The sequence below is a fragment of the Carcharodon carcharias genome, chromosome X, assembly GCF_017639515.1.
Source record: "Carcharodon carcharias isolate sCarCar2 chromosome X, sCarCar2.pri, whole genome shotgun sequence".
In the NCBI taxonomy this organism is placed as follows: domain Eukaryota; kingdom Metazoa; phylum Chordata; class Chondrichthyes; order Lamniformes; family Lamnidae; genus Carcharodon; species Carcharodon carcharias.
The window spans coordinates 20,855,583-20,883,509 of record NC_054507.1 but is presented as its reverse complement, the minus strand read 5'-3'; the positions used below and the strand labels follow the sequence as shown (position 1 = coordinate 20,883,509).

Below are 27,927 nucleotides of genomic sequence, written 5' to 3'. Positions count from 1 at the left end.
AGGGAAGAATGTGTCGCTTCACCCCATTGTTCCTCTCAACTCCGAGGCTTGTCCGCCACTCTCTTTTTTTTCCCGAAAACCTCTCCCCACAAACTTATAAGAAGCAGCTGTTTATGAAGCTGGTGTGATCAGTTTGCAGGCGACCCCGGGACATCGGAAAAAGCTACCTGTTCCAGTCAAGATTCGCCCCCCCCACCCAAGCAAAACTTTTTTGTTGTGTGTATGAGAGGAGGGGGGGTGGGGGGGGGGAGAGAAAAAGGAGGGAACAAGTTCTCTCTCAAATCCTATCAGTAATTTTGTTTTAAACACAAGTCCTGCCTAACAGCATTATGACATTAGTCCTGGGACTGAGGACCCTGTGGTTGGTAGCGCTCACCTCACTATCCAACACGCTTGCAGTAAATAACAGTGGGAGATGGTGGTAAGTATTTTTTTTTATTTCACGGACTTAAATCATAATGAACTGGTATTCAAAACAAAACCGCGCATCTCCAGCAACCTCCAAACAGGGTTGGCATTTGAGAAGTGGATAAATTTTGAGATTGCTGAAGCCTGAATCATTTCTTGGTGTGTGTACGTGTGTGTGTGTGTATGTGTGTGTGTGTGTGTGTGTGTGTGTTTTTCAGGGGTATTGTCAACATTGCTTCTTCCTCTAACTTACTCACCGACACCAAATACGTTCAGCTGGTTTTGGATCCGAGTTTGCAGCTGCTGAGCAAGAAACAGAGGAAACTCATCCGCCAGAACCCGGGAATATTGTACAGCATCACCTGGGGGCTGCAGAATGCCGTCAGAGAGTGCAAGTGGCAGTTCCGGAACCGACGTTGGAACTGCCCAACATCCCAGAGTTCGAACATCTTTGGCAAGATCGTCAACCGAGGTAGGCTCGTCTAGACTCCCACCCTCCTCCCCACCCCCCCTCCTCCTCCTCCCCCGCTCACCTAAAACCACCCCTGCTTTAGAGTGAGTTGTATCTCTCGGTTCTGCCTCAATACGTCCCAGCCCCAGCCCATCCGTTCCCTCCAGGTCAGGAACCAAGCGTACAGTCCGGCTCATTCCACCCAGCCCAGGGTGCTGGGGCTGGGGGTCACTCCAGTTCACATCAGACTGGGGCCCATAGGTCGAGGAATAACTCCTGGTCCATACCCAAGGCCGATTGGACTGGGAGGTCCAAGCCCACGAACAGCGAGCACCGGGTCTGGTCCCTGTACAGACAGGGGGGGTCGGGCACCACTTAAGAACCCCGTCGTTCGCAGAAGAACGTGGCCAAGTGAAAGGCTTTTTATATACAGGCCTCTAACTGACAGCCTCTGCCAGACGGGAGTTTGAAGCCGGACAGGACACACCTGGGCGCTGGCGAATGCGGAATAAACATGCCCGGGACAGCTACACATTCCGAAATGTTCGGATACAAATGATACAGGGCCAATGGAGCTGCTGCTTCCCGAACGTTGGCCCTAATGTCGCTGTGGAAGCACACCTTGTGTGGAAAGGAGCAGTTCCAGTCTTCCTCAGATCGCTTGGGGACTAACAGATCCGCCAGTTTGCGTAGGGATATTCAACCCCTTTGAAACCATCTCCTATTCGCTCTGTTCTATCAGTCCCTCCGATTGTCTATTCTGTTTAAACAATCCTCTGGTGAATTCGTTTCCACTTTCCCTGTGTCTCGCACTCCCCCTCTCCCCAATTCAGATATTTCACCTTTTTGACCGTTTAATTCTCTCTCCAACTCAGCCACTTTCTGTGACATTTCTGGTCTCTGTGCACCTTTCTCCACCTGTCGCTCTCTACCTCCGGCCTCTCTCGTTCCGTTTCGATGTTACTCTCGGAGTATCTATATCCCTTTGGCTACCTCGCTGTCGAGGTGGCTCTCGTTCTGTATTTCCAGCGCGGTCCTTTTCTCCCACCCAGTCTCTCTCGCCTTGGCTGTTCAGTTCTCCCTACCTTTTGTGTGTGAGCCTCTCTCTGCTTCGCCCAGCTGCCGGTTTCTCTATTTCCCAAGATCTGCTGCTCTCTCATTTACATCTTTCTGTGTATTCTGCTCTGTTACTCCGCGCCTCTGTGCGCGTCTCTCGTATATTTTCCCCATGTCTGTTCCCCCGCACCCTCCACATCTCCGTCTCCCTTTTACTGCTGTTCTTCCATCCAATATCTCGGAGTCTATTTCACTCTGTTTTCCATCACCTTCTCTCACACTGCTTCCCCATCTCCGTCCCTCTGAGAAAATATCACTCTCCCTCTCCCTATCCCTCTCTCAGAATATATCATTCTCTCTCTCTATCCCTGTCGCAAATTATATCATTCTCTCTCTCTCTGTCCTTCCCTCACAATATATCACTCTCCCTCTCTCTCTCTCTGTCCCTTTCTCAGGATATATCATTCCCTCTCTGTCCCTCTCTCAGAATATATTATTCTCTCTCTCTCTGTTCCTGTCACAGATTATATCATTCTCTCTCTCTGTCCTTCCCTCAGAATATGTAATTCTCCCTCTCTCTCTGTCCCTCTCTCAGGATATATAATTCCCTCTCTCTGTCCCTCTCTCAGAATATATCATTCCCTCTCTGTGCCTCAGAGTATATCACTCGATCTCTCTCTGACCTTCCCTAAGAATATATCATTCTCTCTCTGTCCCTCAAAATATATCATTCTCTCTCTCTCTCTCTCAGAATATATCATTCTCTCTCGCACTCTCTGTCCCTCCCTCAGAATATATCATTCTCTCTCTCAGAATATATCATTCTCTCTCTCTGTCCCTCCCTCAGAATACATCATTCTCTCTCTCTCACTCTCTCTGTCCCTCTCTCAGGATATATCATTCTCTTTCTCTCTCTGTCCCTCTCTCACAATATATCATTCCTTCTCTATCCCTCAGAATATATCACTCACTCTCTCTGACCCTCTCAGAATATATTGTTCTCTCTCTGTCCCTCAGAATATATCATTCTCTCTCTCTCTGTCCCTCTCCCTGAATATATCATTCTCTCTCTGTCCCTCAAAGTATATCATTCTCTCTCTCTCTCTGTGACCTTTCCTAAGAATCTATCATTCTCTCTCTCTGTCCCTCTCTCAGAATATATCATTCCCCCTCTGTGCCTCAGAGTATATCACTAGCTCTCTCTCTGACCTTCCCTAAGAATATATCATTCTCTCTCTGTCTCTCTCTCTCAGAATATATCATTCTCTCTCTCTGTCCCTCTCTCAGAATACATCATTCTCTCCATCTGTCCCTCTCCCAGAATATATCATTCTCTCTCGGTCCCTCAAAATATATCATTCTCTGTCTCTCTCTCTCAGAATATATCATTCTTTCTCGCTCTCTCTGTCCCTCACTCAGAATATATAAGTCTCTCTCTCTCTCTCTCTCTGTCCCTCCCTCAGAATATATCATTCTCTCTCTCAGAATATATCATTCTCTCTCTCTCTGTCCCTCCCTCAGAATACATCGTTCTCTCTCTCTCACTCTCTCTGTCCCTCTCTCAGGATATATCATTCTCTTTCTCTCTGTCCCTCTCTCACAATATATCATTCCCTCTCTATCCCTCAGAATATATCACTCACTCTCTCTGACCCTCTCAGAATATATTGTTCTCTCTCTGTCCCTCAGAAGATATCATTCTCTCTCTCTCTGTCCCTCTCCCTGAATATATCATTCTCTCTCTGTCCCTCAAAATATATCATTCTCTCTCTCTCTCTCTGACCTTTCCTAAGAATATATCATTCTCTCTGTCCCTCTCTCAGAATATATCATTCTCTCTCTCTGTCCCTCTCCCAGAATATATCATCCTCTCTCTGTCCCTCAAAATATATCATTCGCTCTCTCTCTCTCTCTGTCCCACTCTCAGAATATATCATTCTCTCTCTCTCTTTGTGAATATAAGATTCTCTCTCGTTCTATCTGTCCCTCTCTCAGAATATATCATTTTCTCTCTCTCTGTCCCTCCCTCAGAATACATCATTCTCTCTCTCTGTCCATCTCCCAGAATATATCATTCTCTCTCTCTGTCCCTCCCTCAGAACATGTCACTCTCTCTCTCTCTTACTCTCTCTGACCGTACATCAGAAATTATCATTCTCTCTCTCTCTCTCTGCACCTCTCTCAGAAAATATCATTCTCTTTCATTTTGTCCCTCTCCTAGAATATATCATTCTCTCTCTCTCTCCCACCCTCAGAATATATCAATCTCTCTCTCTCTTTGTCCATCTCCCAGAATATATCATTCTCTCCCTCTCCCTCCACCCACCCCCCCCCCCCTCAGAATATATCAATCTCTCACTCTCTTTGTCCCTCTCCTAGGATATATCATTCTCTCTCTCTCTCTTTCTCTCCCTCCCTCAGAATATATCAATCTCTCTCTTTGTCCCTCTCCCAGAATATATAATTCTCTCGCTCTCTCCCTTCCTCAGAATATATCAATCTCTCTCTCTCTCTCCCTGTCCCTCTCTCAGAATAAACATTCTCTCTCTCTGTCCCTCTCTCAGAATATATCATTCTCTCCACCTGTCCCTCTCTCAGAATATATCATTCTCTCTATCTCTCTGTGTCCCTCTCCCAGTATATATCATTCTCTCTCTGTCCATCAAAATATATAATTCTCTCTCTCTCTGTCCCTCTCTCAGAATATATCATTCTCTCCATCTGTCCCTCTCTCAGAATATATCATTCTATCTCTCTCTGTCCCTCTCCCAGTATATATCATTCTCCCTCTGTCCATCAAAATATATCATTCTCTCTCTCTCTCTCTCTGTCCCTCTCCCAGAATATATCATTCTCTCTCTGTCCCTCAAAATATATCATTCGCTCTCTCTCTCTCGTTCCCACTCTCAGAATATATCATTCTCTCTCTCTCTCAGAATATATCATTCTCTCTCGTTCTATCTGTCCCTCTCTCAGAATATATCATTCTCTCTCTCTGTCCCTCCCTCAGAATACATCATTCTCTCTCTCTCACTCTGTCTGTCCTTACATCAGAATTTATCATTCTCTCTCTCTGCATTTCTCTCAGAATATATCATTCTCTCTCTGTCTCTGTCCCTCTTTCAGAATAAATAATTCTCTGTCTCTCTTTCTCTTTCTGAATTTATCACTCTCTCTCTCTGTCCCTCCTTAAGAATATAACATTCTCTCTCTCTCTCTCTGTCCATCTCCCAGAATATATAATTCTCTCTCTCTGTCCCTCCCTCAGAACATATCACTCTCTCTCTCTCTCTTACTCTCTCTGGCCTTACATCAGAATTTATCATTCTCTCTCTCTCTCTCTGCACCTCTTTCAGAAATTATCATTCTCTCTCGCTTTGTCCCTCTCCTAGAATATATCATTCTCTCTCTCTCTCTCCCTCCCTCAGAATATATCAATCTCTCTCTCTTGTTGTCCCTCTCCCAGAATATATCATTCTCTCTCTCTCTCTCTCCCTTCCTCAGAATATATCAATCTCTCTCACTCTCTCTGTCCCTCTCTCAGGATATATCATTCTCTCTCTCTCTGTACCTCTCTCACAATATATCATTCCCTCTCTGTCCCTCAGAATATAACACTCGCTCTCTCTGACCTTCTCTCAAAATATATCATTCTCTCTCTCTGTCCCTCAGAATATATCATTCTCTCTCTCTCTCTCTCTGTCCCTCCCTCAGAACATATTACTCTCTCTCTCTCTCTTACCCTCTCTGGCCTTACATCAGAATATATCATTCTCTCTCTCAGAATGTATCATTCTCTCTCTCTGTCCCTCCTTCAGAATACATCATTCCCTCTCTCTCACTCTCTCTGTCCCTCTCTCAGGATATATCATTCTCTCTCTCTCTCTCTGTCCCTCTCTCACAATATATCATTCCCTCTCTGTGCCTCAGAATATACCACTCCCTCTCTCTGACCTTCTCTCAAAATGTATCATTCTCTCTATCTGTCCCTCAGAATATCTCATTCTCTCTCTCTCTGTCCCTCTCCCAGAATTTATCATTCTCTCTCTATCCCTCAAAATATATCATTCTCCCTCTCAGAATATATCATTCTCTCTCTCTGTCCCTCTCTCAGAATATATCATTCTCTCTCTCTGTCCCGCCCTCAGAATATATCATTCTCTCTCTCTGTCCCTCCTTCAGAATATATCATTCTCTCTCTCTCTGTCCCTCCCTTAGAATATATCATTCTCTCTCTCTCTCCATACCTCAGAACATATCACTCTCTCTCACTCTCTCTGTCCTTACATCAGAATTAATCATTCTCTCTCTCTGTCCTTCTCTCCGAATATATCATTCTCTCTCTGTCCGTCAGAATATATCATTCTCCCTCTCTCTCTGTCCCTCTCTCAGAATATATCATTCTCCCTCTCTCTCTGTCCCTCTCTCAGAATATATCATTCTATCTCTGTCCCTCTTTCAGAATGAATCATTCTCTCTCTCTTTCTCTTTCTGAATTTATCACTCTCTCTCTCTCTGTCCCTCCCTCAGAATATATCATTCTCTCTCTCTGTCCCTCTCTCAGAATATATCATTCTCTCTCTCTTTGTCTTTACATCAGAATTTATCATTCTCTCTCTCTCTGTACCTCTCTCAGAATATGTCATTCTATCTCTGTCCCTCTTTCAGAATGAATCATTCTCTCTCTCTTTCTGAATTTATCACACTCTCTCTCTGTCCCACTCCCAGAATATATAATTCTCTCTCTCTCTCTGTCCCTCTCCCAGAATATATCATTCTCTCTCTCTCTGTCCCTCTCCCAGAATATATAATTCTCTCTCTCTCTCTGTCCCTCTCTCAGTATTTATCATTCTCTCTCTCTTTGCCTCTTACAGAATATATCATATTCTGTCTCTGTCCCTCTCACATAATACCATTCTCTCTCTGTATCCTTCCCTCAGAATATATCATTCTTTCCCTCTCTCTCTTTGTCCCTCCCTCAGAATATATCATTCTCTCTCTCTCTTTGTCACTCTCTCAGAATATATCATTCTCTCTCTCTTTCCCCCTCTCTCTCTCTGTCCTTCCCTCAGAATGTATCATTCTCTCTCTCTCTCTGACCATAACTGATTTTCTCTCTCTCTCTGACCATATATCATTTTCTCTTTCACTGTCTCTCTCTCTCTGTGACCATATATCATTCTCTCTCTCACTCTCTCTGACCATATTTCACCCTAGTTCTCTGGCCCTATATAATTTTCCCTCTTTCTCTGACCATATATAATTCTCTCTTTCTCTCTGACCATATCCTATTCTCTCTCTCTCTGACCAAATAACACTCTCTTTCTGTCTCATCACGTCATTCTCTGACCATATCTCATTCTCTCTCTCTCCCTCTGACGATACATCATTCTCTCTCTCTCTGGCCGTATATCATTCACTCTCTCTCTGAACATGTATCATTCACCCTCTCTCTGACCATGTATCATTCACTCTGTCTCTGACCATGCATCATTCTCTCTCTGACCAGATATCATTTTCTCTCTCTCTGACCATGTATCATGCTCTCTCTCTGTCCCTCTCAGAATATATCATTCTCACTCTCTCTCTATGTCCCTCTCCCAGAATATATCATGCTCTCTCTCTCTCTGTCCCTCTCTCAGAATAGATCATGCCCTCTCTTTGTCTGACCCTCTCACCATTTATCACTCTCTCTCTCCCTCTCACCATATATCACTTTCTCTCTCCCTCCCTCTCACCATATATCTTTCCCCCTCTCTCTCACCATATATCACTCTCTCTCTCCCTCTCACCATATATCACTTTCTCTCTCCCTCCCTCTCACCATATATCTTTCCCCCTCTCTCTCACCATATATCACTCTCTCTCTCCCTCTCACCATATATCACTTTCTCTCTCCCTCCCTCTCACCATATATCTTTCCCCCTCTCTCTCACCATATATCACTCTCTCTTTCCCTCTCACCATATATCACTTTCTCTCTCCCTCTCACCATATATCACTCTCTCCCTCTCACCATATATCTTTCCCCCTCTCTCTCACCATATATCATTCTCTCTCTTTCTCTCTCACCATATATCACTCTCTCTCCCTCTCAACATATATCACTCTCTCTCCATCTCACCATATATCTTGCCCCCTCTCTCTCACCATATATCATTCTCTCTCTTTCTCTCTCACCATATATCACTTTCTCTCTCCCTCTCACCATATATCACTCTCTCTCTCCCTCTCATAATATATCACTCTCTCTCTCTCTCGCTATCTCCCTCTCACCATATATCACTCTCTCTCCCTGTCCCACTCCCCATATATATCATACACCTCTCTCCCTCTGACCATATATCATTCACTCTCTCTGATCATATATCATTCCCTCTCTCTCTGACCATATATCATTCTTTTTCTCTCTCTCTCTCTCTGACCATATGTCATTGTCTCCCTCTGCCTCTGACCATATATAATTATCTCTCTCTGACCATTTTATTCTCTCTCTCTCTGACCATTTCAATCTCTCTCTCTGACCATATATCATTCTCTCTCTCCCTCTGACGACATATCATTCTCTTTCTCTCTGAATGTATATCATCCTCTCTCTCTCTGACAGTGTGTTCTCTTTCTGCCTCTCTCTCTCTGACAGAGTATCATTCTCTCTCTCTGAACATGTATCGGTCACTCTCTCTCTGACCATGTATTGTTCGCTCTCTCTCTGACCATGTATCGTTCACTCTCTCTCTCTCTCTGACCATGTATTGATCGCTCTCTCTCTCTCTCTGACAGCATATCATTCTCTCTCCCTCTCACCATATATCAATCTCTCTCTCACCATATATCACTCTCTCTCTCTCTCACCATATATCAATCTCTCTCTCACCATATATCACTCTCTCTTCCTCTCCCTCTCACCATATATCACTCACTCTCTCACCATATATCTCTCCCTCACCATATATCACTCTCTCTATCTCACCATATATCACTTTCTCTTCCTCTCCCTCACCATATATCACTCTCCCTCTCTCTCCCTGTCCCACTTCCCATATATCACACATTCTCTCTCTCTCTGACCATATACCATTCTCTCTTTCTGACCATATGTCATTCTCTCTCTCTGACCATTTCAATCTCTCTCTCGGATCATATATCATTCTCTTCTCCCTCTGACCAAATATGATTCTCTCTCTCACCAAATATCATTCTCTCTGACCATACACCATTCTCTCTCTCTCTCTGACCACATATCATTCTCTTTCTCTTTGACAGTATATCATTCTCTCTCTCTCTGACAGTATATCATTCTCTCTCTCTGACAGTGTATTCTCTTTCTGCCTCTCTCTCTGACAGGGTATCATTCTCTGACCATGTATTGTTTGCTCTCTCTCTATCTCTCTGACAGCGTTTCATTCTCTCCCTCTCTCTCTCCCTCTCTCTCTCTGACAGCGTATCATTCTCTCTCTCCCTGACAGGGTGTATCATTCTCTCTCACTTTCTCTGACCATTTTCATCCGAGCTCTCTGACCCTATATAATTCTCTCTCTCTCTAACCATATATCATTCTCTCTCTCACTCTCTCTGACCATATTTCATCCTAGCTCTAACCCTATATAATTTTTTCTCTCTCTGACCAATTTTTTTTCTCTCTCCCTGACCAAATATATGTTTTTCTCTCTCGCTCTCTGACCATGTAATTCTCTCTTTCTCTGACCATATGTCATTCTCCATCTCTCTCTGACCATATATCATTCTCTCTCGCTGTCCCTGACCATATGCCATTCTCTCTCTCTGTCTCTGACCTTATATCATTCTCTCTCTCTCTGACCATATATCATTCTCTCTCTCTGTCCATATACCATTCTCTTTCTCTCTGACCAAATGTCATTGTCTCTCTTTGCCTCTGACCATATATAATTCTCTCTCTTCTGACCATTTCATTCTCTCTCTCTGTCCATATACCATTCTCTCTCTCTGACCAAATGTCATTGTCTCTCTTTGCCTCTGACCATATATTAATCCCTGTCTCTGACCATTTCATTCTCTCTCTCTGACCATTTCATTCTCTCTCTCTCTGACCATTTCATTCACTCTCTCTGACCATTTCATTCTCTCTCTCTGTCCATATACCATTCTCTCTCTCTGACCAAATGTCATTGTCTCTCTTTGCCTCTGACCATATATAAATCTCTGTCTCTGACCATTTCATTCCCTCTCTGACCATTTCATTCTCTCTCTCTGACCATTTCAATCTCTCTCTGATCATTTCATTCTCTCTCTCTGACTATATATCATTCTCTCTCTCTCTGACCATATTGTTTCCTCTCTCTCTGACCAAATATCATTCTCTCTCTCACCCAATTATCATTCTCTCTGACCATACACCATTCTCTTTCTCTCTCTCTGACCATATATCATTTTCTCTCTCTCTGACAGTATATCATTCTCTCTCTCTCTGACAGTGTATTCTCTTTCTGTCTCTCTCTCTCTCTCTGACAGGGGATCACTCTATCACCCTCTTGCACTTGTTCTCTCTGACAGGGTATCATCCTATCACCCTCTCTCTCTCGCTCTCTCTGACAGGGTATCATTCTTTCCCGCTCACCATGTACCATTTGCTCTCTCTCTCTGACCATGTCACTCTCTCTCTGGCAGCGTTTCAATCTCTCTCTCCCTCTCTCTCTGACAACGTATCATTCTCTCTCTCTCTCTGACAGCGTATCAATCTCTCTCTCTGACCATATATCATTCTCTCTTTCACTATCTGACCATATTCATCCTAGCTCTGACCCTATATAATTTTTTATCTCTCTCTCTCTGACCAAATATAATTTTTTCTCTCTCACTCTCTGACCATGTCACTTTCTCTGACCACATATCATACTCACTCTCTCTGTGACTATATGTCATTCGCTCTCTCTCTGATAATATATCATTCTCTCTCTCTCTGACAGTGTATCATTCTCTCTCTCTCTCTCTGACCATACTTCATCTGAGCTCTGACCATATATAATTTTTTCTCTGCCCCTCTCTGACCATATATCATTCTCTCTCTCTCGGACCATATATCATTCTCTCTCTGACAGTGTATACTCTTTCTGCCTCTCTCTCTCTGACAGGGTATCATTCTCTCTGACCATGTATTGCTTGCTCTCTCTCTCTGACAGCATATCAATCTCTCTCTCTCAGCATATATCATTCTCTCTCTCATTCTCTCTGACCATCTTTCATCCTAGCTCTGACCCTATATATTTTTTTCTCTCTCTCCCTCTGACCAAATGTAATTTCTTATGCTCTTGCTTTCTGACCATATATCATTCTCTCTCTCTGTCTCTGACCATATACCATTCTCTCTCTCTCTGTCCATATACCATTCTCTCTCTCCCTGACCAAATGTCATTTTCTCTCACTGCCTCTGACCATATATAATTCTCTCTCTGACCATTTCAATCTCTCTCTGATCATTTCATTCTCTCACTCTCTCTCTCTGACCATATATTATTCTCTTTCTCTGACCATATTATTCCCTCTCTCTCTGACCATATATCATTCTCTTTCTCTGACCATATTATTCCCTCTCTCTCTGACCATATATCATTCTCTCTCTCACCAAATATCATTCTCTCTGACCATACACCATTCTCTCTCACTCTCTGACCACATATCATTCTCTTTCTCTCTGAATGTATATCATCTTCTGTCTCTCTGACAGTGTGCTCTCTTTCTGCCTCTCTCTCTCTGACAGGGTATCATTCTCTCACCCTCTCTCACTCTCTCTGACAGAGTATCATTCTCTCTCTCTGAACATGTATCAGACACTCTCTCTGACCATGTATTGTTCGCTCTCTCTGACCATGTATTGTTCACTCTCTCTCTCTGACCATGTATCGTTCACTCTCTCTCTCTCTGACAATGTATTGTTCACTCTCTCTCTTTCTGACCATGTATTGTTCGCTCTCTCTCTCTGACCATGTATCATTCACTCTCTCTCTCTCTGACCATGTATTGTTCACTCTCTCTCTTTCTGACCATGTATTGTTCGCTCTCTCTCTCTGACCATGTATCATTCACTCTCTCTCTCTGACCATGTATTGATCGCTCTCTCTCTCTGACAGCATATCATTCTCTCTCCCTCTCACCATATATCACTCTCTCTCTCTCTCACCATATATCAATCTCTCTCTCACCATATATCACTCTCTCTTCCTCTCCCTCTCACCATATATCACTCACTCTCTCACCATATATCTCTCCCTCACCATATATCACTCTCTCTCTCTCCCTCACCATATATCACTCTCTTTCCCTCTCACTATATATAATTCTCCCTCTCATCATACATCACTCTCTCTCACCATATATCACTCTCTCTTTCTCCCTGTCACCATATATCATTCTCCCTCTCTCTCCCTGTCCCACTTCCCATATATCACAAATGCTCTCTTTCTGACCATATGTCATTCTCTCTCTCTGACCATTTCAATCTCTCTCTCTGATCATATATCATTCTCTTCTCCCTCTGACCAAATATGATTCTCTCTCTCACCAAATATCATTCTCTCTGGCCATACACCATTCTCTCTCTCTCCCTCTGACCATATATCATTTTCTCTCTCTCTGACAGTATATCATTCTCTCTCTCTCTCTGACAGTGTATTCTCTTTCTGCCTCTCTCTCTGACAGGGTATTATTCTCTCACCCTCTCTCTCTCGCTCTCTCTGACAGGGTATCATTCTTTCTCTCTCACCATGTATCGTTCGCTCTCTCTCTCTCTGACTATGTATCGGTCACTCTCTCTCTCTCTGACCTTGTATCGTTCGCTATCTCTCTCTCTGGCAGCGTTTCAATCTCTCTCTCCCTCTCTCTCTGACAGCGTATCATTCTCTCTCTCTCTCTGACAGCGTATCAATCTCTCTCTCTGACCATATATCATTCTCTCTCACTCTCTGACCATATTCATCCTAGGTCTGACCCTATATAATTTTTTCTCTCTCTCTGACCAAATATAATTTTTTCTCTCTCGCTCTCTGACCATGTCACTCTCTCTTTCTCTGACCACCTATCATACTCTCTCTGTGACCATATGTCATTCTCTCTCTCTCTGATAATATATCATTCTCTCTCTCTGACAGTGTATCATTTTCTCTCTCTCTCTGACAATATTTCTTCTTAGCTCTGACCCTATATAATTTTTTCTCTCCCCCTCTCTGACCATATATCATTCTCTCTCTCTCTGACCATATATCATTCTCTCTCTCTCTGACAGTGTATACGCTTTCTGCTTCTCTCTCTGACAGGGTATCATTCTCTCTCTCTGACCATGTATCATTTGCTCTCTCTCTCTGACCATGTATCATTTGCTCTCTTTCTCTCTCTCTGACCATATATCATTTACTCTACCTCTCTCTCTGACCATGTATCGTTTACTCACTCTCTCTCTAATAGTGTATCATTCTCTCTCTCTCCCTCTCTCCCTCTCTCTCTGATCATGTATCATTCTCTCTCGCCCTCTGACCAAATATCATTCTCTCTCTCACCAAATATCATTCTCTCTGGCCATACATGATTCTCTCTCTCTCTCTCGCTGACCATATATCAGTCTCTCTCTCTCTCTGACAGAATATAATTCTCTCTCTCTGATAGAGTATTCTCTTTCTGCGACATTGTCTCATTCTCTCTCTCTCTCGGTCGATCTGACAGAGTATCATTCTCTCTCCCTGACCATGTATTGTTCACTCTCTCTCTCTCTCTGACCATGTATCATTTGCTCTCTCTCTCTGACCATGTATCATTTGCTCTCTCTCTCTCTCTCTCTGACCATATATCATTTGCTCTCTCTCTCTCTCTGACCGTATATCATTCTCTCTCTCTGACCATGTATTGGTCGCTCTATCTCTCTAATCACGTATCATTCGCGCTGTCTCTCTCAAACAGCGTATCATTCTCTCTCTGACCATATATCATTCTCTCTCTCACTCTCTCTGACTATATTTCATCCCAGCTCTGACCCTATATAATTCTCTCTCTCTCTCTCTCTCTCTCTGACCGTATATCATTCTCTCTGTCTGACCACATATCATTCTCTCTGTCTCTCTCTGACCAAGTATCATTCTCTCTCTCTCTGATCACGTATCATTCTCTCTCTCTGTCTCTGACCACATACCATTCTCTCTCTCTCTGACCACATATCATTCTCTCTCTCCCTCTCTCTCTGTCTCTCTCTGACCTAGTATCATTCTCTTTCTCTCTGTCTCTCTCTGACCAAATATCATTCTCTCTCTCTGTCTCTCTCTGATCACATATCATTCCCTCTCTCTCTGTCTCTCTCTGACCACATAACCATTCTTTCTCTCTCTCTCTGACCACATAATCATTCTCTCTCTCCCTCTCTCTCTCTCTGTCTCTCTGACCACATATCATTCTCTCTCTCTCTGACCACATATCATTCTCTCTCTCCCTCTCTCTCTCTCTGACCAAGTATCATTCTCTCTCTCTCTGTCTCTCTCTGATCACATATCATTCTCTCTCTCTCTGTCTCTCTCTGACCACATACCATTCTCTCTCTCTCTCTCTGACCACATATCATTCTCTCTCTCCTTCTCTCTCTCTCTCTGACCAAGTATCATTCTCTCTCTCTGTGTCTCTCTCTGATCACGTATCATTCTCTCTCTCTCTCTGACCACATACCATTCTCTCTCTCTCTCTGACCACATATCATTCTCTCTCTCCCTCTCTCTCTGTCTCTCTCTGACCACATACCATTCTCTCTCTGTCTCTCTCTGACCAAGTATCATTCTCTCTCTCTCTCTGTCTCTCTCTGATCACGTATCATTCTCTCTCTCTCTGTCTCTCTCTGACCACATACCATTCTCTCTCTCTCTCTATCTGACCACATATCATTCTCTCTCTCCTTCTCTCTCTGTCTCTCTCTGACCAAGTATCATTCTCTCTCTCTCTGATCACGTATCATTCTCTCTCTCTCTGTCTCTCTCTGACCACATACCATTCTCTCTCTCTCTCTGACCATATATCATTCTCTCTCTCCCTCTCTCTCTCTTTCTCTCTGACCAAGTATCATTTTCTCTCTCTCTCTCTCTGTCTCTCTCTGACCACATACCATTCTCGCTCTCTCTCTCTCTGACCACATATCATTCTCTCTCTCCCTCTCTCTCTCTCTCTCTTTCTGACCAAGTATCATTCTCTCTCTCTCTCTGTCTCTCTCTGACCACGTATCATTCTCTCTCTCTCTCTCTGACCACATATTCTTTCTCTCCCTCTCTCTCTCTCTCTGACTGTATCATTCTCTCTCTCATTCTCTCTGACCATATTTCATCCTAACTCTGACCCTAAAAAATTTTTTCTCTCCATCTTTCTGACCATATGTCATTCTCTCTCTCGCTGTCCATATATAATTCTCTCTCTATGACTATATATCATTCTCTCTCTCTCTCTGACTGTTTATCATTCTCTCTCTCTCTGACTGTAAATCATTCTCTCTCTCTGACAGTGTATTCTCTTTCTGCCTCTCTCTTTCTAACAGGATATCATTCTCTCACCCTCTCTCTCTCTCTCTGACCATGTATTGTTCGTGCTCTCTCTCTCTCTCTCTCTCTGACAGTGTATCATTCTTGCTCTCTCTCTCCCTCTCTCTCTGACTGTATATCATTCTCTCTCTCTCGGACAGTGTATTCTCTTTCTGCCTCTCTCTCTCTGACAGGATATCATTCTCTCACCCTCTCTCTCTCTCTCCCTGACGATATATATAATTCTCTCTCGCTCTGACCATATTATTCCCTCTCTCTCTGACCATATATCATTCTTTCTCTTACCAAATATCATTCTCTCTGACCATACACCATTCTCTCTCTCTCTCTGACCATATATCATTCTCCCTCTCTCTGACAGTGTGTTCTCTTTCTGTCTCTCTCTCCCTCCCTCTGATAGGGTATCATTCTCTCACCCCTATCTCTCTCCCTGAAGATATATATCATTCTCTCTCTCTGACCATATATGATTCTCTCTCTCTGACCACATATCATTCTCTCTCTCTGACCATATATCATTCTCTCCCTCTCTGACCATGTATCATTCTCTCCCTCTCTGGCCATAACTCATTCTCCCTCCCTCTGACCATATATCATTCTCCCTCCCTCTGACCATATATCATACTCTCTCCGACCAAGTATCATTCTTTCTCTGACCACATATCATTCTCTCTCTCTCTCTCTGACCACATATCATTTTGTCTCTCGCTATGACCATATATCATTCTCTCTCTCACTCTCTGACCGTATATCATTCTCTCTCACACTCTCTCTCTGACCATATTTCATCCTAGCTCTCTCTGACCCTATATAATTTTTTCTCTCTCCCTAACTATATAACATTCATTCTCTCTCTCTTTGACAATATATCATTCATTCTCTCCCTCTGACAATATATCATTCTCTCTCTCTCTGATCATGTATCATTCTCTACCTCTCTGGCCATAACTCATTCTCCCTCCGTCTGACCATATATCATTCTCCCTCCCTCTGACCATATATCATACTCTCTCTGACCACATATCATTCCCTCTCTCTATGACCACATATCATTCTCTCTCTCTCTGACCACATATCATTCTCTTGCTCTCTCCCTGACCACATATTCTCTCTCTCTGACCACATTTCATTCTCTCCCTCTCTGACCACATATCATCCTTTCTCTCTCTCTCTGACCACGTATCATTCTCTCTCTCTGACCACGTATCATTCTCTCTCTCTCTGACCACATATTCTCTCTCTCTGACCACATATCATTCTCTCTCTCTCTGACCACATACTCTCTCTCTCTCTCTGACCACATATCATTCTCTCTCTGACCACAAATCATTCTCTCCCTCTCTGACCACAAATCATTCTCTCTCTCTGACCACATATCATTCTCTCTCTCACAATATATCATTCTCTCCCTCTCCCTTCCTCCGACCCCGTTTTCGTTCTCCCTATCCTTCCCTGACCATCATTATCTCGCTGTCTCTCTCTCGACCATTTGTCATTCTCTTTCTCTCTCTCTGATCGTGTCATTCTCTCTCTCTTTCCCTCTGACCGTGTGTCATTCTCTCTCCCTCTCTCTATCTGACCACTTCATTCTCTCTCGCTCTCTGACTATCATTATCTCGCTCTCTCTTTCTCGACCATTTATCATTCTCTCTCTCTGACCGTCATTCTCCCTCTCACCGTGTGTCATTCTCCCTCTCTCTGACCGTCATTCTCTCTCTCTGTCTCTGACCCTGTGTTATTTTCTCTCTCTCTGACCGTGTTATTCTCTCTCTCTGACCCTGTGTTATTTTCTCTCTCTCTGACCCTGTGTTATTCTCTCTCTCTCTCTCTCTCTTTGACCCTGTGTTATTTTCTCTCTCTCTCTGACCCCGTGTTATTCTCTCTCTCTCTCTCTTTGACCCTGTGTTATTTTCTCTCTCTCTCTGACCCTGTGTTATTCTCTCTCATTATCCGCGTTTCTCTATCCCTGAATGACTCCGGTTCTGTCTCTTTATCCCTTTCGTTTTCTGTCTGTCTCTCTATTTGTTCAGATCGGAGTCTCTGGGCTCTTCAACTGGGGTTTGTTGCTGGCTCTCTATTCGCAGTTTTCAACTTGTCCCTTTCTCTCTCTCTCTCTCTCTCTCGAGGTTGATTCTTGCTCTGTGTTCCTCTCTGTAACCGTTCCATTGTTTTTGTCCTGCAGGTTGCCGAGAGACAGCTTTTATCTTCGCCCTCACCAGCGCGGCTGTCACTCACTCTGTGTCCCGCTCCTGTTCTGAAGGCTCCATTGAATCGTGTACGTGTGACTACCGGCGCCGGGGACCTGGCGGGCCCGACTGGCATTGGGGAGGCTGCAGCGACAACATTGAATTCGGCCGCGTCTTCGGCCGCGAGTTCGTAGATTCGAGCGAAAGGGGCCGAGACCTGCGCTACCTGACCAACCTGCACAACAACGAGGCCGGCAGACTGGTAATAACTCCATGCTTACCGTATCCAAGAGCTCTGATATGTATTTCACACGAGTCTGCCCGGAGTACTGGCATCACTTTAGGAAGCAGGCATGAACCAGGCATGAACCCTGTGTGCTATTTAAATAGCAGCAAGATTTATTCCAGACTTGATTCACTGGATAACTGGCAGGTTATGAGATTGAGAATTGTTGTGTATTGCGTTCAAATTACAGTTGCCACACTTCCTTTTAGAACTGACATGGTTTAAAAGCCCTTCCATATATTAATACAACGAAATGTGTTAAAGAAGCAGTGTGTCTATGAAAAGGTAACCAATGCGTGTTGTTTGTGCGCTAAGCAGTAGAGAGTGACTTTGCAATGAGTATTACAACAGTTCACTATACAACAGACACACCATAGCTACCTGCGAGCTGACACCAGCACAATGCAGCCTCTCCGAGCATTTGCCCTTGCGTCAGGACAGTGCCACAGTACTTATCAGCGTTTATAGTAGGTGCTTTGCCATTCTCACTGATGTCAGTGCTTTATCATTAGTTGTTTGCCTGAAGTATCTCACTGTACAGCTTCTGGTTTACCGTGGCCCTCCCCCGGTTGGTGCAAAAAGGGTTGAAGTTTCAAATCTGTGCTGAAAGCTGTTAACAGAATCCAAGCTGGTTGGTGAAGCCAAAACCCAGACACAGTTTATCTTTATTGATAGAGAGTTTATTGACTTGTTCAGTCTCACAGCTCTCATCCCACACACCCAGTGTCCCAGCTGTCCCCTTTTTATGTGCTCAAAGACAATTAATACCTATTACCTATTTCTCAATGTTAACAATGTAATTGACATTAACAAACCTTAAGAATGCAATTAACAAATATTAATGTATTGGACAAGACATCAACAAAACTTAAGGCAATTGACAAGATATTAACAAAAGCGGTGTATGAAGTTGCCCAATTTTGACACAGCCTTGCACGGGGAGAAAGTACTCCTTACTCTCCAGCGCCTTTCACTGCAGGAGGACATCTTCCAGCCAATGAAGTACATCTGCAGTGCAGTTACTGTTGTGATGTGGGAAACACCAATTTGGACACAATGACCAGAGTATCTTTCAGTGACGTTAGCGCAGGGGAGATGTTGGTTAAAACATCAGGGGAAGCCCCTGTTCATATTTTGAAGCCATGGGATCGATCTTTTACATCCTTTGTTTAAGGTCACATGTGAAAGAGCAAGCCTCCAACAGTACGGGAGTGCTGCACTGCAGTACAAGAGCAGCTGGAACAGGTCCTTCTCTGCTCTGGCTTCACTGTGTGTGCAGTAGGAGCAAAACTTTGGGGGGAACAGAGCTCCCAGGTGATCGACAGCCTGGGACTCTAATCCCCACCCCTTTTGCAAACAGACCGCTGAAAAATTCTGATGGTGACCAACCTTCGAGTTTTGACTGCTGCTGTCTGACCAGAGAGCGATACAATAAGCAGCCTGAGGGGTTTTATGGCTCCCGAACTTTCTATTAATAAGTGCAGGTCTCAAGTAGGAGAAATTAGAGAGAGTGCAGAGAATTACAGCTTCTCTGGGTGGGAAACTGGGCGCTTTCCAACTATTTTCACCAGGCAGCTGATGCCTTAAAGGGACCAGGCAGCACAGCCTAGATCAGAATGTTCAATCCTTTGTCTGCGGGCACTATGCAGCCGTGAATTCCACCTATACAGTTCAGCCCCTGCTCTTGGTAATCTACAGATACTAACAGTACTGACAACAAGCCCTTTCCAAACCAGCAGACCCGCAACACTTGGAGGTCCAAGTGAGACTGAATGAACTAGGAATGATGTTCTGGACAATTGGGTGAGCAGCACATCTCTACACCCTGTAGCCCAGAGCATGAAACAAAAGCTTTCTCTCTCCCTCTCTCTCTCTGCCAGCTTGTTATAGTGGCCTTGGCTAAATTTAAAATGGACATAGTCTCATTGATTTGAGACCCATTTGGACCACCATCTGCAGTCTCTGTCAGATGACTGGTGTAGGAAATGGCAAACGGACTTTCTGATGTTGAGATCAAAATATAGTCACTTCCCATCACTTTGACAGGAATGCCATAGATCATGTGTTTTTTTTTTAATAAAGACTTCTCACGGCATTGCTCATATCAAATCAGGTGACCTGCTGGCGGGCATGTTATACCATGAAATGCACAATAAGTTATCCAGTGGCTGAGGTAGAGTAATGCTTAACTGAACCTGCCCCATAAATCCCGTCTCTGCCCAGAAGGGACAAGCTGCGGTCAGTTAGAGGTTAATTGCTGCATCGGTAAGGAAAATGAAATTGGCAGATGCCTTGAACCTGCCAGTTCCAGGTCAGAAGAAACTGACATGGATTAGCTGCAAAGTACTTTTGAGCATCTAAAATATGGAAGGACGGTGGTTAGATGAAGCGGTGGCCCTTTAAGGCCACAACAATGCATTGCTGGTGGGCGACCTCCTGCAGAATTCAGTTGTTGTTCAAGCTGTTTGTGCATTTTTTTTTTAAAAGTGTGATTGCCAAAACTACAGAGATTCTGATTTTGCTATTTTACTATTACTGAGATGTTTTCTTATACATGATAAATGAGCAAAGGTGGTCATTTGCAACATGTGCCATAGTGGGGCACAGATGTGTGACGGACACGGATAGTTAGGAGAAGTAAAGGCAGACAGCATTGAATACTTGGGAGCAATGTGAAGATTGGGAGACTAAGAATTTGGGTTGTTAAGAGGAGAGGAACATGTGATCGAGTCTTGAAAATTAAATTGTAGAAATAGACTGTCAGACGCCAGACTGTTAAAGGATGTGGGGAATTTGGAAAACTGCTTGAAACAAAATACAGCGCACATTGGAGCCTGAGAAAGATATACAGCAAAAAGAAAGCGCACAAAGGCGCATAATGCAGTTTAAGGGAAGCAGACTGTGAGCACACAGAGGGGGATGCGTGGGAGTGGCAAAAGAATGAAACAGCCAGTAAATTGGCCAAAGGAAAAGTGGCAAAGCTGAGAGAAGAGCGCACAATGAGGCTTGAAACAAGAAATCTCTGGAAAGAGAAATAAGCGCACAATAGAGCTTGAAAAGGAGTGAGCTGCAAAAGTGCACACGATGAAAGTTGGAAAAGATAGAAAGTAAAGAAATCACAATAGAGATTAAACAAGGAGAGAGTAAAGAAATCACAATAGAGATTAAACAAGGAGAGAGTAAAGAAATCACAATAGGGATTAAACAAGGAGAGAGTAAAGAAATCACAATTGAGATTAAACTAGGAGAGGGTAAAGAAATCACAATAGAAATTAAACTAGGAGAGAGTAAAGAAATCACAATAGAGATTTAAACAAGGTGAGAGTAAAGAAACCACAATAGAAATTAAACAAGGAGAGAGTAAAGAAATCACAATAGGGGTTAAGCAAGAAGAGAGTAAAGAAATCACAATAGAGATTAAACAGGGAGAGAGTAAAGAAATCACAAAAGAGATTAAACTATGAGAGAGTAAAGAAATCACAATAGAGATTTAAACAAGGAGAGAGTAAAGAAATCACAATAGAGATTTAAACAAGGAGAGAGTAAAGAAATCACAATAGAGATTTAAACAAGGAGAGAGTAAAGAACTCACAATAGAGATTAAACAAGGAGAGAGTAAAGAAATAACAATAGGGATTAAACAAAGAGAGAGTAAAGAATCACAATAGGGATTAAACAAGGAGAGATTAAAGAAATCACACTAGGGGTTAAGCAAGAAGAGAGTAAAGAAATCACAATAGAGATTAAACAGGGAGAGAGTAAAGAAATCACAATAGAGATTAAGCAAGGAGAGAGTAAAGAAATCACAAAAGAGATTAAACTAGGAGAGAGTAAAGAAATCACAATAGAGATTTAAACAAGGAGAGAGTAAAGAAATCACAATAGAGATTAAACTAGGAGAGAGTAAAGAAATCACAATAGAGATTTAAACAAGGAGAGAGTAAAGAAATCACAATAGAGATTTAAACAAGGAGAGAGTAAAGAAATCACAATAGAGATTAAACAAGGAGAGAGTAAAGGAATAACAATAGGGATTAAACAAAGAGAGAGTAAAGAATCACAATAGAGATTAAACGAGGAGAGAGTAAAGAAATAACAAAACAGATTAAACAAGGCGAGAGTAAAGAAATCACAATAGGGGTTAAGCAAGAAGAGAGTAAAGAAATCACAATAGAGGTTAAACAAGGAGAGAGTAAAGAAATCACAATAGGGGTTAAGCAAGGAGAGAGTAAAGAAATAACAAAACAGATTAAACAAGGAGAGAGTAAAGAAATCACAATACGGGTTAAGCAAGAAGAGAGTAAAGAAATCACAATAGAGATTTAAACAAGGAGAGAGTAAAGAAATCACAATAGAGATTAAACAAGGAGAGAGTAAAGGAATAACAAAACAGATTAAACAAGGAGAGAGTAAAGAAATCACAATACGGGTTAAGCAAGAAGAGAGTAAAGAAATCACAATAGAGATTTAAACAAGGAGAGAGTAAAGAAATCACAATAGAGATTAAACAAGGAGAGAGTAAAGGAATAACAATAGGGATTAAACAAGGAGAGAGTAAAGAATCACAATAGGGATTAAACAAGGAGAGAGTAAAGAAATAACAAAACAGATTAAACAAGGAGAAAGTAAAGAAATCACAATAGAGATTAAACAAGGAGAGAGTAAAGAAATAACAAAACAGATTAAACAAGGAGAGAGTAAAGAAATCACAATAGAGATTAAACAAGGAGAGAGTAAAGAAATCGCAATAGAGATTAAATAAGGAGAGAGTAAAGAAATCACAAAAGGGGTTAAGCAAGAAGAGAGTAAAGAAATCACAATAGAGATTTAAACAAGGAGAGAGTAAAGAAATCACAATAGGGATTAAACAAGGAGAGAGTAAAGAAATCACAATAGAGATTTAAACAAGGAGAGAGTAAAGAAATCACAATAGGGATTAAACAAAGAGAGAGTAAAGAATCACAATAGAGATTAAACAAGGAGAGAGTAAAGAAATAACAAAACAGATTAAACAAGGAGAGAGTAAAGAAATCACAATAGGGGTTAAGCAAGAAGAGAGTAAAGAAATCACAGTAGAGATTAAACTAGGAGAGAGTAAAGAAATCACAATAGAGATTAAATAAGGAGATAGTAAAGAAATCACAATAGGGGTTAAGCAAGAAGAGAGTAAAGAAATCACAATAGAGATTTAAACAAGGAGAGAGTAAAGAAATCACAATAGAGATTAAACAAGGAGAGAGTAAAGAAATCACAATAGAGATTTAAACAAGGAGAGAGTAAAGAAATCACAATAGAGATTAAACAAGGAGAGAGTAAAGAAATAACAATAGGGATTAAACAAAGAGAGAGTAAAGAATCACAATAGGGATTAAACAAGGAGAGAGTAAAGAAATAACAAAACAGATTAAACAAGGAGAGAGTAAAGAAATCACAATAGGGGTTAAGCAAGAAGAGAGTAAAGAAATCACAATAGAGATTAAACTAGGAGAGAGTAAAGAAATAAAACAGATTAAACAAGGAGAGAGTAAAGAAATCACAATAGAGATTAAACAAGGAGAGAGTAAAGAAATCACAATAGAGATTAAATAAGGAGAGAGTAAAGAAATCACAATAGGGGTTAAGCAAGAAGAGAGTAAAGAAATCACAATAGAGATTTAAACAAGGAGAGAGTAAAGAAATCACAAAAGAGATTAAACTAGGAGAGAGTAAAGAAATCACAAAAGAGATTTAAACAAGGAGAGAGTAAGGAAATCACAACAGAGATTAAACTAGGAGAGAGTAAAGAAATAACAATAGGGATTAAACAAGGAGAGAGTAAAGAAATAACAATAGGGCTTAAACAAAGAGAGAGTAAAGAATCACAATAGGGATTAAACAAGGAGAGAGTAAAGAAATCACAATAGAGATTAAACAGGGTGAGAGTAAAGAAATCACAATAGAGATTAAACTAGGAGAGAGTAAAGAAATCACAATAGAGGTTTAAACAAGGAGAGAGTAAAGAAATCACAATAGAGACTAAACAAGGAGAGGGTAAAGAAATCACAATAGATATTAAACAAGGATAGAGTAAAAATCTTGCAATAGAGATTAAACAAGGAGAGAATAAAGAAATCACAATAGAGATTAAACAAGGAGAATAAAATCTCACAATAGAGATTAAACAAGGAGAGAGTAAAGAAATCACAATAGAGATTAAACAAGGAGAGTAAAGAAATCGCAATAGAGATTAAATAAGGGGAGAGTAAAGAAATCACAGTGAAGGATGAACTTTTGAAGTCAATCTGAGGTAAAACAATGGGATGATTTACAAAGGCGTGTTTATTTCTGCAACTAAGCACATTACATGCATAGTTATTTATTTAGCTGTAGTTTGTAGATGAGAAAAAAACATAATTTATGTACTCAATTTAATGTTTAATTTCTATCCATGAGCAATGCTATGGGAGATCCAATAATTATAGCTATACTGTGTCTAGAGCACCTCTCCTACCACATAACCTTAAGTTATTATCTCAGAGCTCTAGAAGAAAACATAACTTACTGAGATTACCACTTCTCTGTTAATGTTCCACCAAATATCAAATTGATTAAAAGGGGAGCAGGTCAAATATACCAATAAAGCACCAATGAGAAAGGAGTATCAAACAGAAAATTAAGCAAGTGTCCAATTGACTAAATATCAATGGCTGAAAAATTGCCAAAAATGCCAATGAGCATTTGTAGTCTGCAGAAAACCAATCTAATCCATTGATTTTTCTCCCCTTTCCAAAGCCATCCTTCACAAACCAGAAAAACCCACAAAACCAAGCAAATTAAAATCGCTCAAAATCATTTCTTTATATTCTTTTTGCCCTCTCCACTCAGGTGAATGCACACAGCTTGAAAAATAAACCACCATAAGCTCAGAAAACTGCTACAGAGAAAGTATCCACTAAATTGGATAGTTAATTTTAGAAATGCCCTTGAGAACACGCCGCTGCATAGGGGTCTGTCCCTCTCTCTGAGGTCTATGGTTTTAGTTCAGCTACATTCCTCAAGATTCATTCTTCACTGGGCCTGAATGAAGAGGCTCGACCATGTAGCAGACACCTGGAATGCAGAAATATCTCTGTAAGTCTTGCTTGTGTATTACACTGATGTACTGAAGCTCCAACCTCCAGAACACACATACACCTGTCACTTGCTGCCCAGTTAAATGCAGGAAAGGCAGGGTAAGGATTTTAATGAGCAAATTGTTGCTCATTCTGTGAATGGACAGACATCCATAAAACCAACCTGGTGTTTGAAGGAGAAATCTCAATTTTCCAATTGAACAAACAACAATTGTCCCACATAGAACATATTATTTGCAAACCAGATCCAGGAGAAGGACAATTCTCAGAGCACCTGCCATAACCTAAATAGAATTGATGACTTTAATATAAATGCAATCAAAATTCTCTAGACAGCCAATCTGAAATGGGTTCAAATCAACCAAGCTGCTGGCGAGAAATTGAATTTATAGTGGAGTATTAAGAGAGATAAAGCAGATTTGCAAACCACTCCGGTGATTATGTAGAAGCTGATGAACACTGGAGAAGTATCAGCAGAGTAGTATATGCTGACTATGATGCCCATTTATAAAAAGGGTGACTATAGATGCTCAGATTTCAAGTCTTATTTCAGTGCTCTGTAAAATCATGGAACCAATTATCATGAAGAAATGTGATTATTTGTATCAGAATCATTCAGTAAACAGCCATCAGCATTGATTCAGAAGGGGATGGCCCTGCCACACACACCTCCTTGATGTTTCTAAAATACCTGACATCCCAAGTGGACTTTGGACAGCCCTATGATGTGACGTAGTGTCACTTCCTAAAAGGCTCCACATGATAGGCTACTCATTAAGCTTAAAGCTGTAGGAACTCAGTATGACACAACCAATCTCTATCTCAAATGAATGTCATATCAAATTGTCATTTGGTAGTAAAGAATTTGAGTATTGCTGAAAAAAGGGATATGTTGGAGCTTGTTGTCTTGCACTCCTCAGGACACTTCACAAGAATACAAATGTCAGGGGAAAACAACAATTTATAATGTATGAGAAGAGAGTGCTGATTGGTTGGCAAGTGGACTCTGATAGGTAGAGGTGTTGCCATGGAGAGTGTACCAATTGTGACTGACAGTTAACTGCCAAGTATTGTTTGAAATTTAAACCAGGCAGTTTGACCCTGGTTGATTAAGGCATTGCCCTGAGGAATGAGTCAACGAATGGCTGTCACTTATTTTGTTTAGCTGAAACAGGCGCAATGTACATGTTCTTTCTGTCTGCAAGGAGCAGGAGCCTGTGTATTAATATAAGCAGCTTCCAGTACATGCAAATGCACCACATTGCGAGCCCAACTGACAATCTTAAATTGGTAAAAAAACAGAATTACCTGGAAAAACTCAGCAGGTCTGGCAGCATCGGCGGAGAAGAAAAGAGTTGACGTTTCGAGTCCTCAGTTCTGCTGAAGGGTCATGAGGACTCGAAACGTCAACTCTTTTCTTCTCCGCCGATGCTGCCAGACCTGCTGAGTTTTTCCAGGTAATTCTGTTTTTGTTTTGGATTTCCAGCATCTGCAGTTTTTTGTTTTTATTTTTAAATCTTAAATTGGTTGTCAGTGTAATTCTTAGCACATTGGGCAATATTTGCTAAATAATCCTCAATCGCAGAATCATATCTAACGTTGGCAAGACGAACAGCTTTGACATGTCTGTTTTTTTCAGCAGTACTGAAACGTTATATCCTTAGTCTTACTCCTACCTACTCCAGATACAATTGGTAATGTTACTCTGGAATTAATTGTGGTAAGTTGCTGTTTTGATCTCACCTAGAGCCTGCAATAATGCATAGTTCTTTGACATTAATAATGTGTCAAAATAACTCTAGGTATACGGAGTTTTGAGGTGATTGTCTAACAGACATGGTTAAATGCGATCGCGAATTCGGGCTCAAGTTAATCTAGGTAGACATTTCAGTGCATTACTGAGGGAATGCTGCATCGGCTTTTGGATGAGGCGTCAAACTAAAGCCCTGTTTGCCCTCTCAGGTGGATGTGACAGATCCCAGGACACTATTTCAAAGAGCAGTGGTGATGGGGGAGGGGGTGTGGTTCCTGCGCACATTGCGTTTCCAACACTCCAACAGTGATGAATCCTCAAAAGTACCCAAACTGGAGCTAAAGCGCTTCGGGACACCAGTAAAAGGTGCTATATAAATGCAAGCCTTTCTTTTTACGATTAGAGTGTGGTCCCAACCAGGCAGTGTGCTGAAATAGCACTTAAGCATTTCACATGTCATGTTTTTGTACATCTGAGATAAGTGCGATGGTCCAGGCTGCAAATTCTACTCCATCTCACTATATCCGGGAATGTGAGACAAGAGGCAGCCTCCTCCGCAGTGCTGTGTCACTAATGCCCAGCGCAATGCTTTCCAATAGGCAACATGTTTTGTAGATACTGATTAATATTTATCAATTTCACAGACAGTCCATGCCGAGATGAGACAGGAGTGTAAGTGCCATGGAATGTCTGGCTCTTGCACGGTTAAAACTTGCTGGATGCGGCTCCCCATCTTTCGGACCGTGGGCAACTTGCTGAAGGACCGGTTTGACGGAGCCTCCCGAGTGATCTACGGCAACAAGGGCAGTAACCGCGCTTCCCGAGCGGACATGCACCACCTGGAGCCCGAGAACCCTGCTCACAAGCCGCACTCTCCCCAGGACCTGGTCTACTTCGAGAAGTCGCCAAACTTTTGCGCAGTGAATAGCAAAACAGGCACGACAGGGACCAAGGGCCGAGCTTGCAACAACACCTCCCTGGGCCTGGACGGCTGTGACTTGCTGTGCTGCGGGAGGGGCTTCCGGACCCTGACTGAGAGAGTCACCCAGAGATGTCACTGCACTTTCCATTGGTGTTGCCATGTCAGCTGTTTAAACTGCACGACCACACAAATTCTGCACGAGTGTCTCTGAGCCTTCT

General features: G+C 42.2%; 2 protein-coding genes across 2 annotated transcripts in view; one reads left to right on the top strand and one right to left on the bottom strand.

The window, feature by feature from the left end:
* LOC121273271 (protein Wnt-6-like) overlaps positions 1–27,927 on the bottom strand; it is a 76,761-nt gene that overhangs the window by 25,871 nt on the left and 22,963 nt on the right. The gene's annotated exons all lie outside the window — the stretch shown is intronic.
* Positions 330–27,927, top strand: wnt1 (wingless-type MMTV integration site family, member 1). The gene is made up of 4 exons (XM_041180317.1): positions 330–421; positions 627–880; positions 17,633–17,898; positions 27,432–27,927. Exons 1-4 carry the CDS (start codon positions 330–332, stop codon positions 27,918–27,920), a joined length of 1,101 nt encoding a protein of 366 aa, XP_041036251.1. The 3' UTR covers positions 27,921–27,927.